Source organism: Galleria mellonella, unplaced genomic scaffold (genome assembly GCF_026898425.1).
Source record: "Galleria mellonella isolate WM207_F2 unplaced genomic scaffold, CSIRO_AGI_GalMel_v1 utg78, whole genome shotgun sequence".
In the NCBI taxonomy this organism is placed as follows: Eukaryota; Metazoa; Arthropoda; class Insecta; order Lepidoptera; family Pyralidae; genus Galleria; species Galleria mellonella.
This window is the reverse complement of record NW_026442151.1, coordinates 6,533,794-6,551,342: the sequence shown is the minus strand read 5'-3', so window position 1 is coordinate 6,551,342 and position 17,549 is coordinate 6,533,794. Positions and strand designations below refer to the sequence as shown.

Here is a 17,549-nt window from a genome sequence, read left to right as displayed (position 1 = left end):
ATTTATGACGTTTAGCTACCTTTGATTTTATAGGCCTCAAATATAATAAATTAATAACTATAAATAAAAGTGTCATTTTCTAATTCCACTTGTCCGTTTGTTGTCGTTTTCGCAGATCATACTCTGTGAATGTTTGAAGAACGTCAAAGTCAAAATCAAATGATAGACCATTTGACATTATTTTACAGAGCAAGTGATCACTACGTTTGGTAATATAGAGTTGGCATTATATTCATATAAAATAAAATTGGAAAAAGATCTATGTGAACATCTAGAAATCTAGAAGTATCAATACAATGAAATATTAATAGTAGGCCAGGGTAATATGGATAAAGATTCGATATCGATATATTGGAATCCTTAATTAATGGCGGGAAAAAGGTCATCGTCCATATTAGTTGGGTATTTATTTTCGAATGTGTTAAAAACGATACTATTTTTTGAATAACAGAATTTAAAAATATTCCTTTAGTAGCCTCTTATTGAAATTGAATAAAAAATAATAAAAACTGCTAAAGAAAACAATCTTTCTATAGTCTGTTTTGATGAGCACAAACTTATGTTAAATTATATGAACGAAAGATATCGTGTGTTATTTTTTGCACAACGCATCCATTAATAAGATTGCTAATCATCATCTTTATCATATCACTCTTTAACTGTTCACTACTGAACATAAGCCTCCCCCTTGAAAGTTTTTGCCAGTAGTTATCACACTTGAAAGACGGATTATAAGAGTTTATGCTACTGCTCATCTCTCGCTCTCCCTTAATCGGCTCCTACGACGCCCAGGGGATAGGAAGGGGTGGCATATTCTATGCCGGGATCACATGGCCAAGATCGGTGAATGAAAGCTAAATGTATTAATGTTAAAATGTATTTTGAAGCCTGAGTATTTGAAATGCTAACTAGAAAATCCTAATACCTAAATACTACCTACATACCTATACTTGAATACCTTAAATACTTTAGCGTCAGGTATTTAAAATACGAATTACTAATTACATTGTTAAGAAATAATTGAAATACGAATTATCAAATATATATTCGTATTTCAATTTTGTATTTTGTTTAGAAATAATTCTAATACTGCCCAGCCTTGTTTATGGCTTAAATTTTTCAAATCAATTAATTGGTTACACAGAAATGGTAAATTTGTTTTAAGTGACGCGGGTTTGGTAACAAAATTTTGACAGCATCAATATTGAATGTATAGGTTAGTTTTATTTATTGTTGTATATTGTTTAACAACAGACTATTTTATATTCTTATCTCTTAGGAAAATATAGTATACTCTTTACCATTTTACATATTCTTTTTCAGTTTTTCATCACAACATTCAAGCTGTCGTCTAAAATCGATACAGATATGAGTTTACCAACAGACTTTGGGCCAGATTCTGGCGGCAGAATAAAGGTGCATCTAGATTTTTCTATTAAGTAAGTAGGTAATTAATAAAATTAGCGTTAAAATTGGAATATTTACTTTTGTATTTACTTTTAAGGGTTTGGTGATAGTAAAACCAATAGTGTATGGAAACGTCGCTAGATATTTTGGCAAAAAACGTGAAGAGGATGGTCACACACATCAATGGACTGTCTACGTAAAACCATATGCCAACGAAGACATGTCGGCGTATATAAAGAAAGTACACTTCAAGCTGCACGAGAGTTATGCGAATCCTAACAGAATAGTCACCAAACCCCCATATGAACTCACAGAGACTGGATGGGGAGAGTTCGAGATTGTCATCAAGATATATTTCCATGATCCAAATGAAAGACCGGTCAGTAAAACTTTATTATTATGAATTTTTTTTATACAACTTAGAATGGCAAACAAGCTGATGGCCCACCTGATGGAAAGTGGTAACTGTCACCTATAGACATGAGCAGTACCATGGACATAACAGAGAGAACTGTTTTGCCCATGATACCCCCCCATGTGTTGCCATTCCTGAGAACTCGGGTGTTATTCCTCTGTATCCTGTAAATTCACACAATATCCCACCCTTCAAACTGAAACACAGCCATGCAAACACAACTGCTTCATGGTAGAAACACGAATGGGACAAAGGTACCCAAATAATCGACTTTTGTATCCCTCTGGTATTATTATTATTTGTCATGTGATTTCAGCAGAGAATAGTTTTCCCTTTCCTTTCCCATAAGTGTCATAAGAGGTGATTAAGGCAACTTAGTTGTAAAATAGTTGAGGCATGGGCAGTAGTGTCCCTTTTAAAAATCACTAAAAGCTTAGCTTATGTTGCCATCCCGCCCGCCAAGCATTGCAACTACTGGCAAAACTCTGCTTATGTGGAAGGGACAGTTCACAGTTGTGTTCAGCAAGGGACAGTTAACAGCTGGTATGATGCAGTTTTGAATAATGAACAGCCGACTTGATTGGAGGTGGCAATTGTTGTCTATATTTGTTTTTAATATTAAAATTGATTTATAGCCATATTTAAACCTGCATCGAAGAATTGTTTGTGCCCACCCCAGGATTTTTTTTGTTAGGTGAAAATGGTATGGTAACCCCACCTGTGCTAACAGGATACGATGGCAGAGCACCAGTGAAGGGTGATAAATGAGAATGAAATCAGGCCAATTAGCCCATCATGATGAATTCATCAGGAATTAACTATGATAGTTTCCAGGGAGAACTGCGAGGAGGTCGACCTGGTTAGGTATATTGCTAGCAATGGGATTCTCAGTCTTCATTACTAACAACCCCTTCCCTCCCCCACCCAGGATTAGAAATGCAATTTTCAGCTATGGGTAAATGCATGTCTGAGAATACAGTTATGCCCCTTTTTTAAAGGGTCAGACCCCTATGGAAAATAATCTTAAATATGCAAATGCCTAGATTTATTCTTTTAAATTTTTAAATTTAGAAAATTAATCCAGGTGTTTCATTATCATAAGTTCTTGATAAATTTGTTCTAAGGCAACTAATATAACTAACTTATAAGGAATTTTAAGTTTAACCTTTAACCTCACTGAACCTCGATATTCTGACTATATGAATAGTAAGAAAAAAATATTGGACCAAAAAATGGCAAATTTTTACATCAAAATACATATGCATTTACAAATTTCAGGTGACATTATACCACATCCTCAAACTATTCCAGTCACCAGTTACGGAGGGGGCTCCGCCAACTGTTGGCAGGGCACTCGTAAGCGAGTCATACGAAGAGATAGTGTTCCAAGAGCCCACACAATTAATGCAACATTTATTGAACAGCGTAAAACCTATTACCAATGGGCCATGGACACATGATACAGATTGTAAGCACTTACAATTATTTTATTTATTACAGTGACATCTATGTTTCTTTTAATACAATTTAGAATGGCAAACAAGCTAACAGCCCACCTGATGGAAAGTGGTAAACGTTACCTATAGACATGAGCAGTACCATGGACATAATAGAGTATACTGTTACGCCCATGATACCCCCCATGCATTGCCATTCCTGAGGACTCAGATGTTATTCCTCTGTACCCTGTAAATTCACTATCCCACCCTTCAATTCATGCAAACACAACAGCTGGTAAAAACACGAATGGGACAGAGGTACCCAAGCAATCGACTTTTGTACAAAGTCTCCCTCTGGTGAGTCTCAAAGTCTCTCTCCTCTCCCTCCCACATCTATATGGATGATGTTCTTGATTCATCTTTTTTTTTATTTATGTAATATGATACCCAAATGTATATAATATACAGTATGTTCATTACTTTAACCCATTCCCATGTAGAAAAAATGTAGATTCATTAAAAGATATCAAAAAAACAATTGCCTAGAAAAAAAAAATATATTATTCCATTTGTGCCAAGAATTATCTATTTTAGTTTTTGGTAATCTTTTCTAGGAAGAAAAACTCTGTTTATATTCATAAATTATTAAATTCATTAGTAACTAACACTAGTGGGTAATATATAGTATATATATAAATAGGAATCTATCTGTAAGAATTTATATATTTATATTTTTTAGGGAGGGGAGGTTATTTTTTTTTATTATCTATAAAAATACAAGTTACAGAAATTATGTTACATTAGCATTCAGAAACCACGTAATACTGTAAACTGTGTCTTGTCTTTCAGTTGAAGAGAAGAAAGAGAAAACATTAGAAAAAATATTATCAGCTCAAACAAAAGTGAGAAGTGAAATAACAGTGTTAAAAGAAAAACTACATCTAGCCAAGGAGACAATAACAAAATTCAAAGAAGAAATAGCCAAATTACAAAATAACCCAAATGCTAATATATTAACTGCTATGTGATTTGTTATAAATATTGTTATTTTATATGGAGTTTTTATTGTTAAAAGCGATGTAAGCATATCACTACATATAAAACAAAGCTCCCCGCTGTGTCTGTCTGTATGTTCACGATGATCTGTAAAAACCAATGGTTAGATGGCATATCAAAATAATAATACATAGACCAATTTTCAGGCAAGATCTTTAGAAATACAGATGTATTCCTGAAGAATTGTTCGGATTGATACCTGCTACTGATTTTCACCATCGTACAACCCGCCACAAACTAAAATTTCATCCCAACCATCTGGACGAGTGGCGGTCCTCCACCGTGCGTTTTTCAAGGCACTTTCTCCCATGCCCAACCACTCTTTGGAATCAACTTCCAGCAGCAGTTTTTTCGAACCGATACGACAACATAACCTTCAAGAAAAGAGCATATTCCTTTTTAAAAGGCCGGCAGCACACCTGCAATGCTGTTGGTGTTGCGGGTGACCATGGGCGGCGGTAGTCACCATCAGGTGAGCCGCATGCTCGTTTGCCCCCTGTGTTGTAAAAAAAAAAAGGAAAACCGGATTCAATTTGTTGTAGTTATCGCTTGATACCAGAACAAACATATAGATATACATACAAAATTTCTAAAAAAATGTATTTTTACGTCTTTATGTCTTATTAAGACCTCCTATATTAATTTTTCTTAAATATCTCCCATGTACTTAGAATGTCTAGTAACAATTTTATTATATTAATTATTGTAATCGGTCTTAATTATATAGTTTTTTATACTACTATGTTAGAAAAATAAGCATTTTTTTATACAACTTAGAATGGCAAACAAGCTGACGGCCCACCTGATGGAAAGTTGTAACCGTCGCCTATAGACATGAACAGTACCATGGACATAACAGAGTATACTGTTTCGCCCATGATACGCCCCATGCGTCGCCATTCCTGAGGACTCAGGTGTTAATCCTCTGTACTCAGTAAATTCACGCTATATCCCACCCTTCAAACCGAAACACAGCCATGCAAACATAATGAACAGTTATCTCCACTACACAGAAGTACTCTTGATGAATTTAATAATAAACTGAAACATTAAATCGATCGATTTATTATTTGTACTAACTACTATTAGACATCAGCGAACTGTTTCATGGTCGGATCAATTATTCGTTTATTAATTTTATTAAGTTACATTGAAACAGACCATTTATATTTCGTCATAGTTGTAGAATACTGACGGATCTGACAAAGATTACATATAAAGATCCGTCAGTATTCTACGACTATGACGATTGAATATATCTATATTATTATTCATGTACTTTTATTATTTACATATGTAGGTATATAGAGCTGTTTTTATTGTATTATACATTAAATTTTTTACTAAGTATTATTTAGTTTATCTTTAATTGTACGGTTATTACCCTTATACATTCTACAGTTTTCCTTCAGCTTCTCAAAAGTTGACTGTAAGAGATCCCTTTGTGGGATAAGTCCGCCATTGTATGTTAAATCATTTATCAGTGTTCAATGTGAATTATGTACAATAAAGATTTTACAATACAATACAATAAGTTAATTAAATATTTCAATATCAATAAAACATTGAAGAAAATATGCTCGTGTCAATCATGTAAATAAAAATCCCGTTCACACACACTCAGGCACATGTCCACGCGTTCACCCACGTATACACGCGCACACACACACACACACACAAACAAGTACGCTCGCATACACTATTATTAGTAACGCGGACTACCAGTCCCATTGCTAGCAATATACCCTGTCAGCTCTACCTCCACGTGGTCCTCCAGGAAATTATCATGCTGAATCAGTATATAGTATATATAGAAATCAATAATAAATTTTGTGGTTATGCAAAAATATTTATTTATTTACACTTTATTGCACCATTTATAAAATAGTAAACACATTAAACTGTAATACGAAATGATACAAAAGGCGGCCTTATCGCTAAGCAATCTTTTCCAGACAACCTTTGGGTAGAGGACATTGAGAAAAGAAAAAAAAACAATAGGTAGGTGGCGCACTATTATATATAGACAAATATATATAAAGATACATACATATATATGCATACACATACACAAATACATACACAAACTTGAAACCACACATACAACAGGAGAGAGTGACACTGGAAGATGCAGATAGAACATGGGGAAGTTACTTATTTAAAGGGAGAGATAATGGGCTTTAACAGAGGTTTTGAAGCTAGCGAGAGATTGAGCGCACCGAATAGATAAATACATTTTTACCTTTTTTTTAAATGAACTATCAATTCAACGAAATTTTATAATGAAATAAGAAGGTAGTACTTATTCAATTGCTAAGGAATAATTTTTTAGCCCTAACTGTCCAATGCTGAACATAAATCTTTGGGAGGTTTTACCAATAATTACGATACTTAGCAGGCTGGGTAGCAACCGCAATTAGGCTTTGGTGATGTTAAAAAAAGCTCTGCTGTCTATCCCTGAACCATTAAGTTACGTATTGTATTGTAAAATATTTATTGTACTTATTTTACATTGGACACATTAAAAGATTTAATATACAAAAACTTATCCCATAGAGGGATCTCTACGGGATAAGTCAAACTTTGAGAAGCTGAAAAAAAATCTATAGAATGGTCAAGGGCAAAAACCGTACAGCTAAAGATAAACTCAATAATACCTAGTTAAAATTGAACATATAATACAATAAAAAATAACTGTATACGCCTACATATGTCAATAATAATATATAATACCAGAGGGAGACTTTGTATAAAAGTCGATTGCTTGGGTACCACTGTCCCATTCGTGTTTCAACCGTGAAGTAGTTGTGTTTGCATGGCTGTGTTTCGGTTTGAAGGGTGGGATATGGCGTGAATTTAATTTACTGGGTACAGAGAAATAACACCTGAGTCCTCGGGAATGGCAACGCATGGTGGGTATAATGGGCGAAACAGTATACTCTGTTATGTTCATGGTACCGCTCATGTCTATAGGCGACGGTTACCACTTTCCATCAGATGAGCCGTCACCTTGCTTGCCATTCTAAGTTGTATAAAAAAAAATACGTAAATAAATTTTAAATTAATAAATTTCCAATAAAACTCGTCATAGTCAACTATTTTTAGCTTCAATTTCACTCGCACACATTGTAATATCGATCTGCGGTTATTAACGGAAACTGCTAGGCATCTATCATCGTCCGTCATCGATAATATAATAATTCATAATATTTCAATAGACTTAAAGTGGTTTTGCTTAATAAACATAAAATTTTAATATTAATAATTAAATTTTGGGGGAAAGGGATTGTTAGTAATGGAGACTGAGAATCCCATTGCTAGCAATATACCCAACCAGGTCGACCTCCTCGCGGTTCCCCCTGGAAACTATCATGGTTAATTCTTAATGAATTCATCATGATGGGTTAACTGGCCTGTTTTCATTCTCATCTATCACCCTTCACTGGTGCTCCGCCAGCGTATCCCGTTAGCGCAGGCAGGGTTACCATACCATTTTCACCCATCAAAAAAAAAAAAAAATTTTTATATTAATAACTGTACAATGTACTCATGTTGTATATTTCTTATGTTTAATTAACAAATAAATAAAAATAAAAAATCATTAAAAATAAATATTAAAAAAAAAACTTTAAATGAAGAGTGATTTGTTTAGCGAGGATTTTATTTCGCATAACTATTGTTTTATTTTATTGACTAGCTTTATGCTCTTTTTATTTCGTACGCGTGGATTTTAGAAGTAGGAAAAGTAATGAAAGAGACAACTTCTAGATTGCGTATCAAGGTGAAATGTTATACCAGATTGTAATTTAGACTTTCAGGAATTCAACTGTGAAAATCGCATCCAATTTGGTGTAGTCATTTTTATATGAATGCGGAACAATCATACAGATACAGACATAAAAAATTCTGAAAATTATTGTTTTGAGTTCTATTAGTACTCTTATTTGTTGTTGTTCTATTAGTACTCTGGTTGTAGGCAAGATAGAGGGAAAAAGACCACGCGGACGATCGCCTAATCGATGGTCGGACCAAGTGACCGCCGTTACGGGACTGTCGATTGCAGCTGCCCTGCGAGAAGCCGAAGACCGTGTAAAATGGAATAACATCATAAGAGAGGCAACAGACACCTTTCAAGGACACGACCTTCAGTAATGAAGAGGACGAAGAGAGAGAGAGTACTCTTATTAATACGCCTCATATTGTTTTTCCTTAAATATTTCATGTTTCATAAATATCATCATTACTATCTCATGTACATTAGACGATACAATTTACATATAATTAGATATAGATAGTTATAGTGCCCCCAACTTGCTGGAGTTTCGTCGAGTGACCACATAGTATTTGTGTTCAGACGTTTTTTGTTTCAGTTAAATCTTTTTATATTACTTTTTGTTTAATATTTTTGTGTAATATTCCTTTTTGTATTTATTTAATTAATAAATCTTGTAGAAAAAAATCATGTGATAAAAATTAGCAATAAAACTGAAATTTTTATGCTAAAGAAATTTAATAAAAATTAAGCCTGCCAAACTAAATTGTTTATAATTACTCCTCTCCATCCAAAGATTACCTGGAAGAGATCGCTCTTAGCGATAAGGCCGCCCATTGTTTTCTCATTGTGATTATTTCTTGTAATTATTTATATTTGTAATAAGTTTACTATTGTAATCTTTTGGAGGAAACAATAAAGAGTATCTATCTATCTATCTAAACGTCCGACTGTCAAATTAGTATGTGAGGCTTATTTTTTTGTCGTTTATCGACCTTCTGATTATTTGATGTGTAAACTCTGTCGGCAAACAGGCGTATTCGTAACCATTAATCATAACTGTAAGTCGTCGTTGGAGTCATCGAAATTCTTTGTCATTATTGTAATGATGATGGTGTAATGAGTTGGGACACAGGAATCCAATTCATAGGGGGGAAAGGGATTGTTAGTAATGGGGTCAAATAGCACCATTACTAGCAATATTCCCTGTCAGGTCGACCTCCACATGGTCCCTGGAAACCATCGTGACTAATTCTAGTTGAATTCGTCAGCATGGACTAACTGACCTACTTTCGCCAGTGTATACCGATAGCACAGACGAGGTTACCATATCATTATCACCCATTAAAAAAATCCTATTCATATATTACCAATATATAAAAGTTCCAATAATATATGGATGCCGGTGGAGCTATTTATCAAATCAAATTATATAGTATTTCTTTTTTATTATTTAGAGGGCAAACGAACAGACGGTCCACCTGATGGAAAGTGGCTACCGTTCCACATAAACACCGGCAACACGAGAGGAATTGCTTGTGCGTTGCCAGCATTTTAAATGTTTGTAGGCACGTTTTATGAAAAACATATATAATTACATTGTAAAGGGAAAACTGAAGACGAGAGCTCATTCTGCAACCTAGATGTACGAGGTAAAAATTAAAGAGATGCATGGTCTACTCCACCTCAATGGCGAGAGGTACGATGGTAAAAGGGTGGCGATAGAATAAGGTCATATAATTCCCTGGAGCATTCCCCATTGTACAGTAGATATAAAATGGATAAAGATGCAACGTCCCGCCTCAAACATAGGGAATCCAAACCGTTCGTTAGCATGGGATCGTCAACTCGAAGCGCTCGACGCTGTATAAAGTCAAAGGAAAGAGCTGATATTAGACTTAGTACAAAAGTCGATTGCTTGGGTACCTCTGGCCCATTCGTGTTTCAACCGTGAAGCAGTTGTGTTTGCATGACTGTGTTTCGATTTGAAGGGTGGAATATGGCGTGAATTTACTTAGTACAGAGGAATAACACCTCAGTCCTCAGGAATGGCAACGCATGGGGGGTTTCATGGGCGAAACAGTATACTCTGTTATGTCCATGGTACTGCATATGTCTATAGGCGACGGTTACCGCTTTCCATCAGGTGGGCCGTCAGCTTGTTTGCGATTCTGTTGTATAAAAAAAAAATTCTGCCCAAATATGTGAGCAGTATTACAAAAAGATTTTAATAATATAGCATTAGTTCAGTGTATTTAGCCCATATGTAAATTCTTTAAAATTTACACAAGCAAAACCTTTAATAACCCTTTAATATAGTTACAAAAACGGAAATATGTATCTTATTATTTATTTTTTATTTATTTCGTTACAAATAAATACAACTATTATTAATATGTACTCCACCATAAATACAGTTTGTTGACTTCAAATCATGTGTTCTAGCCTCTTAGGCTAAGCTAGTGAAACAAAACTTTATAGAAAGTCTCAACCCTATAAAGAACCCTATCAGGTCGACCTCGACGTGGTTCCCCCTGAAAACCGTCTCGGTTAATTCTTATCACAATGTGATAACTTTCATCCTCACCTACCATCTACCACTGGTACCTCGGCATCATATACCTATAGTGCAGCCAGGGTCACCATTCCATTTTCACTCATCAAAAAAAAAGAACAAAGCAATAGAAAGAAAATGCTAAACAAAATAGCATTTTCTTTCTATTGCTTTGTTCCCTTAGCTGCCATTCACCACTTTCCACTATGCCCAAGTAGAATTATCTGGTGTCCACTCCAAGATGCGAGGGAAGCCTCGCAAAAACATCTCTGATAATTTAAATTTACATGTATGTTTTATTTGAAGAGCCAAGCTCCTTAGACAAATCAAAAGCATCCTATTGATAGAATCTTTATCGCTAGAGAGTGCATGAGATAGAAAGAGACGACGACTTGTGCTATCTTATTTTTTGTTATGTCTACGTTGAACTCATTAAATTTATAATAATTGACATGTAAGCGAATTTATGTCTATTTTATTTTAATTTGGTTATGATTATTCTTTGTCTTGTTAATTATATTGTCAAATATTTCATATTTATTTGTAATCAAGTATACCAATACTTGATTACTTGACAATACTATTACCAAATAGTATTTGAATGTTTCAATGTTATTATAATTGCTTTTCTTAAATTGTTGCATGCCCGATAGGGTATAACTGTTAATACTGATGGCAAATTCAAAGCAATGGTTACTGCTATATGTATGTACACAGTCAGTAATAAAATTCTATTCTGCTCTAAAAAAAATCTGTTAATAACAATGCTTTGCTTGCACTTTGTCTAGGTGATAGGTCTCTTTAAAATTTTTTTTTTAATACGCTAATGACTGCATCCTGTGGATAAAAAAGAGTCGTTACGTTTTTGTTTGCATATTATAATTTAAAGCTGTTTTTTTTACTATTAAAGAGTCCCGCAATTGATTACAATCCCACCTGATTGCAAGAAATGATGTGGTCTAATATGGGGCTCGTGGGCCCACGAATAGCCTATTTACATTTGCCTCTAAATTGAGGCAGATTACGTTTAAATAGAAAAACAAAAAAAAAATAACATAAGACGGAGTTAAAACTAATTTTCCTTTTCACGAATGTACGTACCGTATATTTAGTTATTTTTAGACAGTGGACAGTATTATTAGTTGAAACTGTATATTGGAGTGTAGCAAACAGAAATGTAGGTCATGCAAAGGCTCATGAAGGTATCGACAGATCGCGTGATGAACGGACAGTTGGATAGTCATGACAAGCTTTACTATAGCTAATAGCTATATGGGTTATTAAATAAAGATATTCTATTAGATTGACTAATAATTAGTAAATGAACCTCTTTATAATAGTTTATGGAAGGAGCATGAAAATTTAACATAATAACACCATCTAGGTTTAAATCTGTGATTTTTTTTTTATTTTATGATCTATACTTAAAGTTTTAATAATATTAAACGTCACACAATCATACCGATCGCCTGGTCTTCAAACTAGGATAATCTATGTTATGAAAAAACAGACAACGAACATACACACACACACACACATATACACACGCACACACGCGCACACATACACACGCACATACATACACACACACACATGTACACACACGCATGCACGCACGCACACACGCACGCACGCATGCAGCCCAGAACACCCAGGCACGAACCAAATCAAAAGTTCATTTTCTAAACTGCACAACCAGGAATCGAATTTGGAACCCACACACACCACACATTTACGCAGTGCAAGATGTCCGCCGCTTTGTCAAAATGTGTTATGCTTTTTTTTTAATTTACTCGTAAATTTTCTAAAATAAAATCGGTAATTATGTTGTAAAAAATACCTGTTATATATACTCTAAAAACGATTTGCATACGCAGCGACATCTAAATGTTTTTTCAAAGTAAAATAAAACATAAAAATATGATTATGAATTTTTATAAAAGCCCGACCACTCATAAATTCAAGTTGAATGACTTGCATTAACCTCTCATATAAGCCTGTGTTACTGTCACCCTCTCTTTGTATCATTACATTTTAATATTATTTTTATTTCAAGCCTGTTATTGTTTACAATATTGTTTTCATTACCTGACTACAGACGATTTTAATAAATCCGTAGGTAACACATCGCATGATGGACGCTCATTTATTAGCATTATCCATCCTATTTATGGGCATATTTCGTCATGACTTCTAAACCATCATCAATCAGCTTCAATAAATATGTAACATAGAATGGGCCACCCTTTCCTTTCCCGTGGGTGTCGTAAGAGGCGACAAAGAGAACTTATGGTCGAGGTATGGGCAGCGGCGTCTTTCTTAAAACATCACCAAAAGCGAAACTGCGGTTGTCAACCGGCCTGCCAAATGCGGTAACTACTGGCAAAACCCCCCTTATAGCCGTAAACCCCAACAGTTTACGGCTGATACAACATACAAAAAAAGGGTGAAGTGATTGTTAGTAATGGGGAAGTTAGTCTCCATTGTTATCAATATACCCTAACAGGTCGACCTCCACACGGTTCCCCCTGGAAACTGTCGTGACTAATTTATCGTTGAATTCGTCACGATAGGCTAACAGACCTGATTTATCATCCTCAGCTATCGCCTCTCACTGGTAGCCCGCCAGTGTAGGTATACCGATAGCGCAGGCGGGGTTACCATTTAATTATCATCTTATAAAAAAAAATCAGTGATACAGTGCGGTGACGCGAAAGAAGTCGCGGCTAAAAGCTTGTCACTCGTATTTCATGGATTTGAGGAAATTTGCACGATTATCAAGCCAAGAAAGCACGGCACACTTTCAAGCTTCCGGTAGAGAAAGGTGTCATTAACCGACTGCCTGTCTGTCTAAATATTTATATGCCTGCTTTATACGCAAACACATAATAGAAATGTGGTTGGTTGGTACAATGGCCAGTTTTGTTTCATATCTTTTTTTTATTATTTCAGCCAATAACTGTCCACCGCTGAATATAAGCCTTTCCCCACAAGGGAAATTATTCCAGTAGTTGTCACGCTTGGCAGGCAGGTTGGCAACCACAGTTAGGCTATTAGTGATGTTTTAAGAGAGACGCTGCTGTCCATCCATCGCCCTCCCTTAGTCTACTCTTCTGACATACCTACACGGAAAAGGAAGGAGTGGCCCATTCTATATCGGGACCACACGGCTTTACTTGTTTTACTAGAGGGAAATTTTGTACAGAAATCCTTTGTTTGGATACTTTTGCAATCCTCCTTCCTTCATTTCTGCCGCTAAGCAATTGTTTTTTATATGGAGGGGAAAGGGATTGTTAGTAATGGAGATTGAGAATCCCATTGCTAGCAATATATCCAACCAGGTCGACCTCCTCGCGGTTCCCCCTGGAAACTATTATGGTTAATTCCTGATGAATTCATCATGATGGGCTAACTGGCCTGTTTTCATTCTCATCTATCACCCTTCACTGGTGCTCCGCCAGCGTATCCCGTTAGCGCAGGCGGGGTTACCATTCCATTTTAACCATAAAAAAAATTGTTTTTATTTAATGGAGTGACAAATCAAAAATGCTGGCGGAGTTTATTGATGATAAACGCGGATATAGTCAAATCATTTGACCCATCGTGACAAATTCATTAACAATTCATGATAACGGATAAAAGGTTCGCGAGTAAAAGTTAGTAATAAATAAATAAATATGGAATTCAAAACAATACCAACCTAAGAGACACGCGACTTGTTTTGTACCAAGAAAGTACAAACAAACAAACACGATTTGTTGCCCAATTCCGCCACTTGTTGACCAATTCGAGCAAGGTCAAGGTTCTATAAATACAAATATACTAGAGGTAAGCAGTAGATAGGTAGCGTAACGTTCATTACACAGCACGGTATCCAAGGCAAATATATTATGAGTAAGGCAAGAAGGTATATCATGAACTAGAGGTCATTGTCAACTCTATCAAGTAGAAGTTTATTTTTTTATTTTATTATTTTCTGTGTGTGTACCTCACGTGACCAGGACATTATGAATGAATTAAGATAAAAAGCATTTTTCGTTCTTTTTCATGCATATATAATGTACGTAATGTATAATTATTGTTACTATACATTACATGACTATTATAATAATACCAGAAGAAGACTTTTTTTATACAACTTAGAATGGCAAACAAGCTGGCGGCCCACCTGACGGAAAGTGGTAACCGTCGCCTATAGACATGAGCAGTACCATGGACATAACAGAGTATACTGTTTCGCCCATGATACCCCCATGCGTTGCCATTCCTGAGGACTCAGGTGTTATTCCTCTGTACCCAGTAAATTCACGCCATATCCCACCCTTCAAACCGAAACACAGCCATGCAAACACAACTGCTTCACGGTTGAAACGCGAATGGGACAGAGGTACCCAAGCAATCGACTTTTGTACAAAGTCTCCCTCTGATAATTACAGAGTACGGTGCATAACATAAGCTGAAGTTAAATGATCACATACAATGAAGTTTTTTTTATATCACTAAGGTGGCAAACAAGCATTCGGCCCACCTGATGGTAAGCGGTTACCATAGCCTATGAATGCCTGCAATACCAGAGGTATTACGCGCACGTTGCCGACCCAATTTCAAAGTAATTTTCGCCCCGAATGCTTAGGCTGTGGAATGAGCTCCCTGTCGAGGTTTTTTCTAAAGACTACAGTATGGGGTTCTTCAAAAGGGCATATTAAGGTGTCTTCAGGCTCAGCAACGCGCACGTGACTTTCCTAGTGTAGCAGGCGTCCATAGTCTACAGTAACTTTTTACCATCAGACGGGCTGTATGTGTCAAACATGGCACCTTCGTGATATAAAAAGAAAAAAGTTGAAATAATGAAAATAAAAATAACATTCTAGTATCCAGGAAAAGTAATGGATAGGAGATACCACAGGCGGCACAGTATATTCTGCAATGTTCATGTCTGTAAATAACAGTTACCACTTTTGCAAGACGGGCATTTTCGGATTAAAAATTCACTTTTACATCATTAGTAAAAACTAAAAGTTTACATAAACCATGCCATCAGGCGGGCCGTAAGCATGTTTGTTATGAACGGCCAAGCTCCTACAATCTTGGATTAATTAATAATAAATACAGGTGAAATTACAGGTTAGGTACGGAGGCATAACACTTTATTCTTGAAAAATCAAAACTTGTGAGGGAGATAGCATGGGCGTCATAGTATATTCTGTTATATCCATGGTGCTTCATATTCACATGTGTTACCACTTGACGGTTACCACTTTTAGTTTAGCTTAAATGCACCTCTAAGTTGTTTAAAAAAATATAATCACCAAAAGAATATAAAGGAAATTTGTAAAACACCTAATATTGTAGAATTGGCCAGGATTAAACTTACTATTTCAGATTAACCTTTTCTCACCTTACACAAAATACCTGATTAAATAAATAAACAAGATATTAGAAAAAGACACACTTTAATATAACAGTCAAGTACGTACGCGACACTAAAACTTTGAGCAATATCAGAAATATCATTATTTCTCGTATACGTTAAACATTTTGTACCCATTAACAAAAATAAACTCTTATTTTATTAACATTATCACTTAAATGGATTCCTTTTTTTATAATCATCTTCATATGTATAGAAAACACGTAAATAAAAACGCTATCTTACTCTAGAACTCCATCCAACAATTAAAACCAACTGTTTTCTTTTTTCATCCTATCTCTGTGTCGTCCCTTCATTTCTAGGCTTTGAAAAATTTCCGTAAGCTTATTCAGCTTTTGAGTGGGACTCTTTGGCAGTTCTTCTAAATGACACGAAGATTTATCATCGTCGTTGAGGCACAAATTGAAAGTTTGTCTTTCCCTTAAACTTAACAACTTGCCCGTTTCGGGCATTGACGTAAGTTTCGCCACTTGTATAGCCGCTTTCTTGAACCTCGTCTTCGGTGAATATTTCGGTGACTCTTCATTCGTTTCTACACTTTCTGAATTCACAGTCGTTAAATTTCTTCTTGTTATTGACGCGTCTCTTTTCCTTACTTTCGCCGCGTTGAGATAAATTGGCTCTATAACGTCATACGTGTTCTCCCGCACGAGCTGTTGGGGTTTCTTTTTGCCAAGATCTAAAGAGTTTTTTCTCACATACCCGTGAATTCTCAGAGGCGTCAATGGCTTCAATACATCATGCAATTTGATAGAGGACTTATCCAAACCGCCCTCTTCGCTCTTGTTTAAGTCTAAAACAATAACTTTCGTTTTGGGTTTTTCGCTCTTCTGTCCAATAGCGGGTAAAGGAAGGAAAGGAGATAGCGTTGATTTGATCTGGATGTCATTGTCGAGCATCCTGGATTGGGCCGTTTTATGTTTCCGTGTTTTGAATTTCCGCGGCGCGTAGATGGTGGTCAAGGCGCGTGTTTTACGCGGATCGAGGGGCGCGAGTGGTCCGGGCAGCATGGGGCGTGTGGTGGCGCGCGGGCCCGCTCGCCGACAGCCGCTGCTGACCTTGGGCGGCGTGGTGCCCCCTCCCTGGCCGGCAATCGAACAGCTCACGCGCGATAGCCCGCGTGTGACCGCTCACACGTAACCTCTCCCGCTGCATCGACGCACAATAACAGAGTAGACAATACGACGGTGACGTGGGAACAAAAACGCCGCTTAGTAGACTAACAACTGAAATTTTATGGGAAAAGTATGTAATGTTGACAGATGTCTTTTATAAAAAAATAAATAATACTTAAGTTTTTTATAAAAACGTCATCTCATTTGAGGTTACATACCAATATTATATTTAAACATTGACACCAAAGGTAGCATAAGTATTTACATATTTACATGAAAGTTGATGGAAAGGTAAATATTTTATCTATAGAAGGTTAATCGTAAAGGATATTAGAAAGCCGAAACAAAATAAAACTCAGT

General features: G+C 35.9%; 2 protein-coding genes across 2 annotated transcripts; one reads left to right on the top strand and one right to left on the bottom strand.

The window, feature by feature from the left end:
• The first annotated feature begins 1,176 nt into the window (after nucleotides 1-1,176).
• LOC113511346 (YEATS domain-containing protein 4) lies at nucleotides 1,177-4,313 on the top strand. Its single transcript, XM_052901534.1, has 5 exons — nucleotides 1,177-1,216; nucleotides 1,324-1,416; nucleotides 1,505-1,786; nucleotides 3,101-3,290; nucleotides 4,111-4,313. Exons 2-5 carry the CDS (start codon nucleotides 1,369-1,371, stop codon nucleotides 4,287-4,289), a joined length of 699 nt encoding a protein of 232 aa, XP_052757494.1. The 5' UTR covers nucleotides 1,177-1,216; nucleotides 1,324-1,368; the 3' UTR covers nucleotides 4,290-4,313.
• An 11,494-nt stretch (nucleotides 4,314-15,807) lies between these two features.
• LOC128202186 (uncharacterized) lies at nucleotides 15,808-17,341 on the bottom strand. Its single transcript, XM_052901533.1, has one exon. The coding sequence runs from the start codon at nucleotides 17,082-17,084 to the stop codon at nucleotides 16,320-16,322; it is 765 nt and encodes a 254-aa protein (XP_052757493.1). The 5' UTR covers nucleotides 17,085-17,341; the 3' UTR covers nucleotides 15,808-16,319.
• Nucleotides 17,342-17,549: the final 208 nt, after the last annotated feature.

What these genes read in the sequence shown, in the direction of transcription:
- LOC113511346 (XM_052901534.1), top strand. Translation starts at nt 1,369, where the DNA reads ATGAGTTTACCAACAGACTTTGGGCCAGATTCTGGCGGCAGAATAAAG. An exon ending in ATTCTGGCGGCAGAATAAAG is followed by an intron (nt 1,417 to 1,504) that starts GTGCATCTAGAT and finishes TTTACTTTTAAG; the next exon opens with GGTTTGGTGATAGTAAAACC. An exon ending in ATGATCCAAATGAAAGACCG is followed by an intron (nt 1,787 to 3,100) that starts GTCAGTAAAACT and finishes TACAAATTTCAG; the next exon opens with GTGACATTATACCACATCCT.
- LOC128202186 (XM_052901533.1), bottom strand. Translation starts at nt 17,084, where the DNA reads ATGCTGCCCGGACCACTCGCGCCCCTCGATCCGCGTAAAACACGCGCC.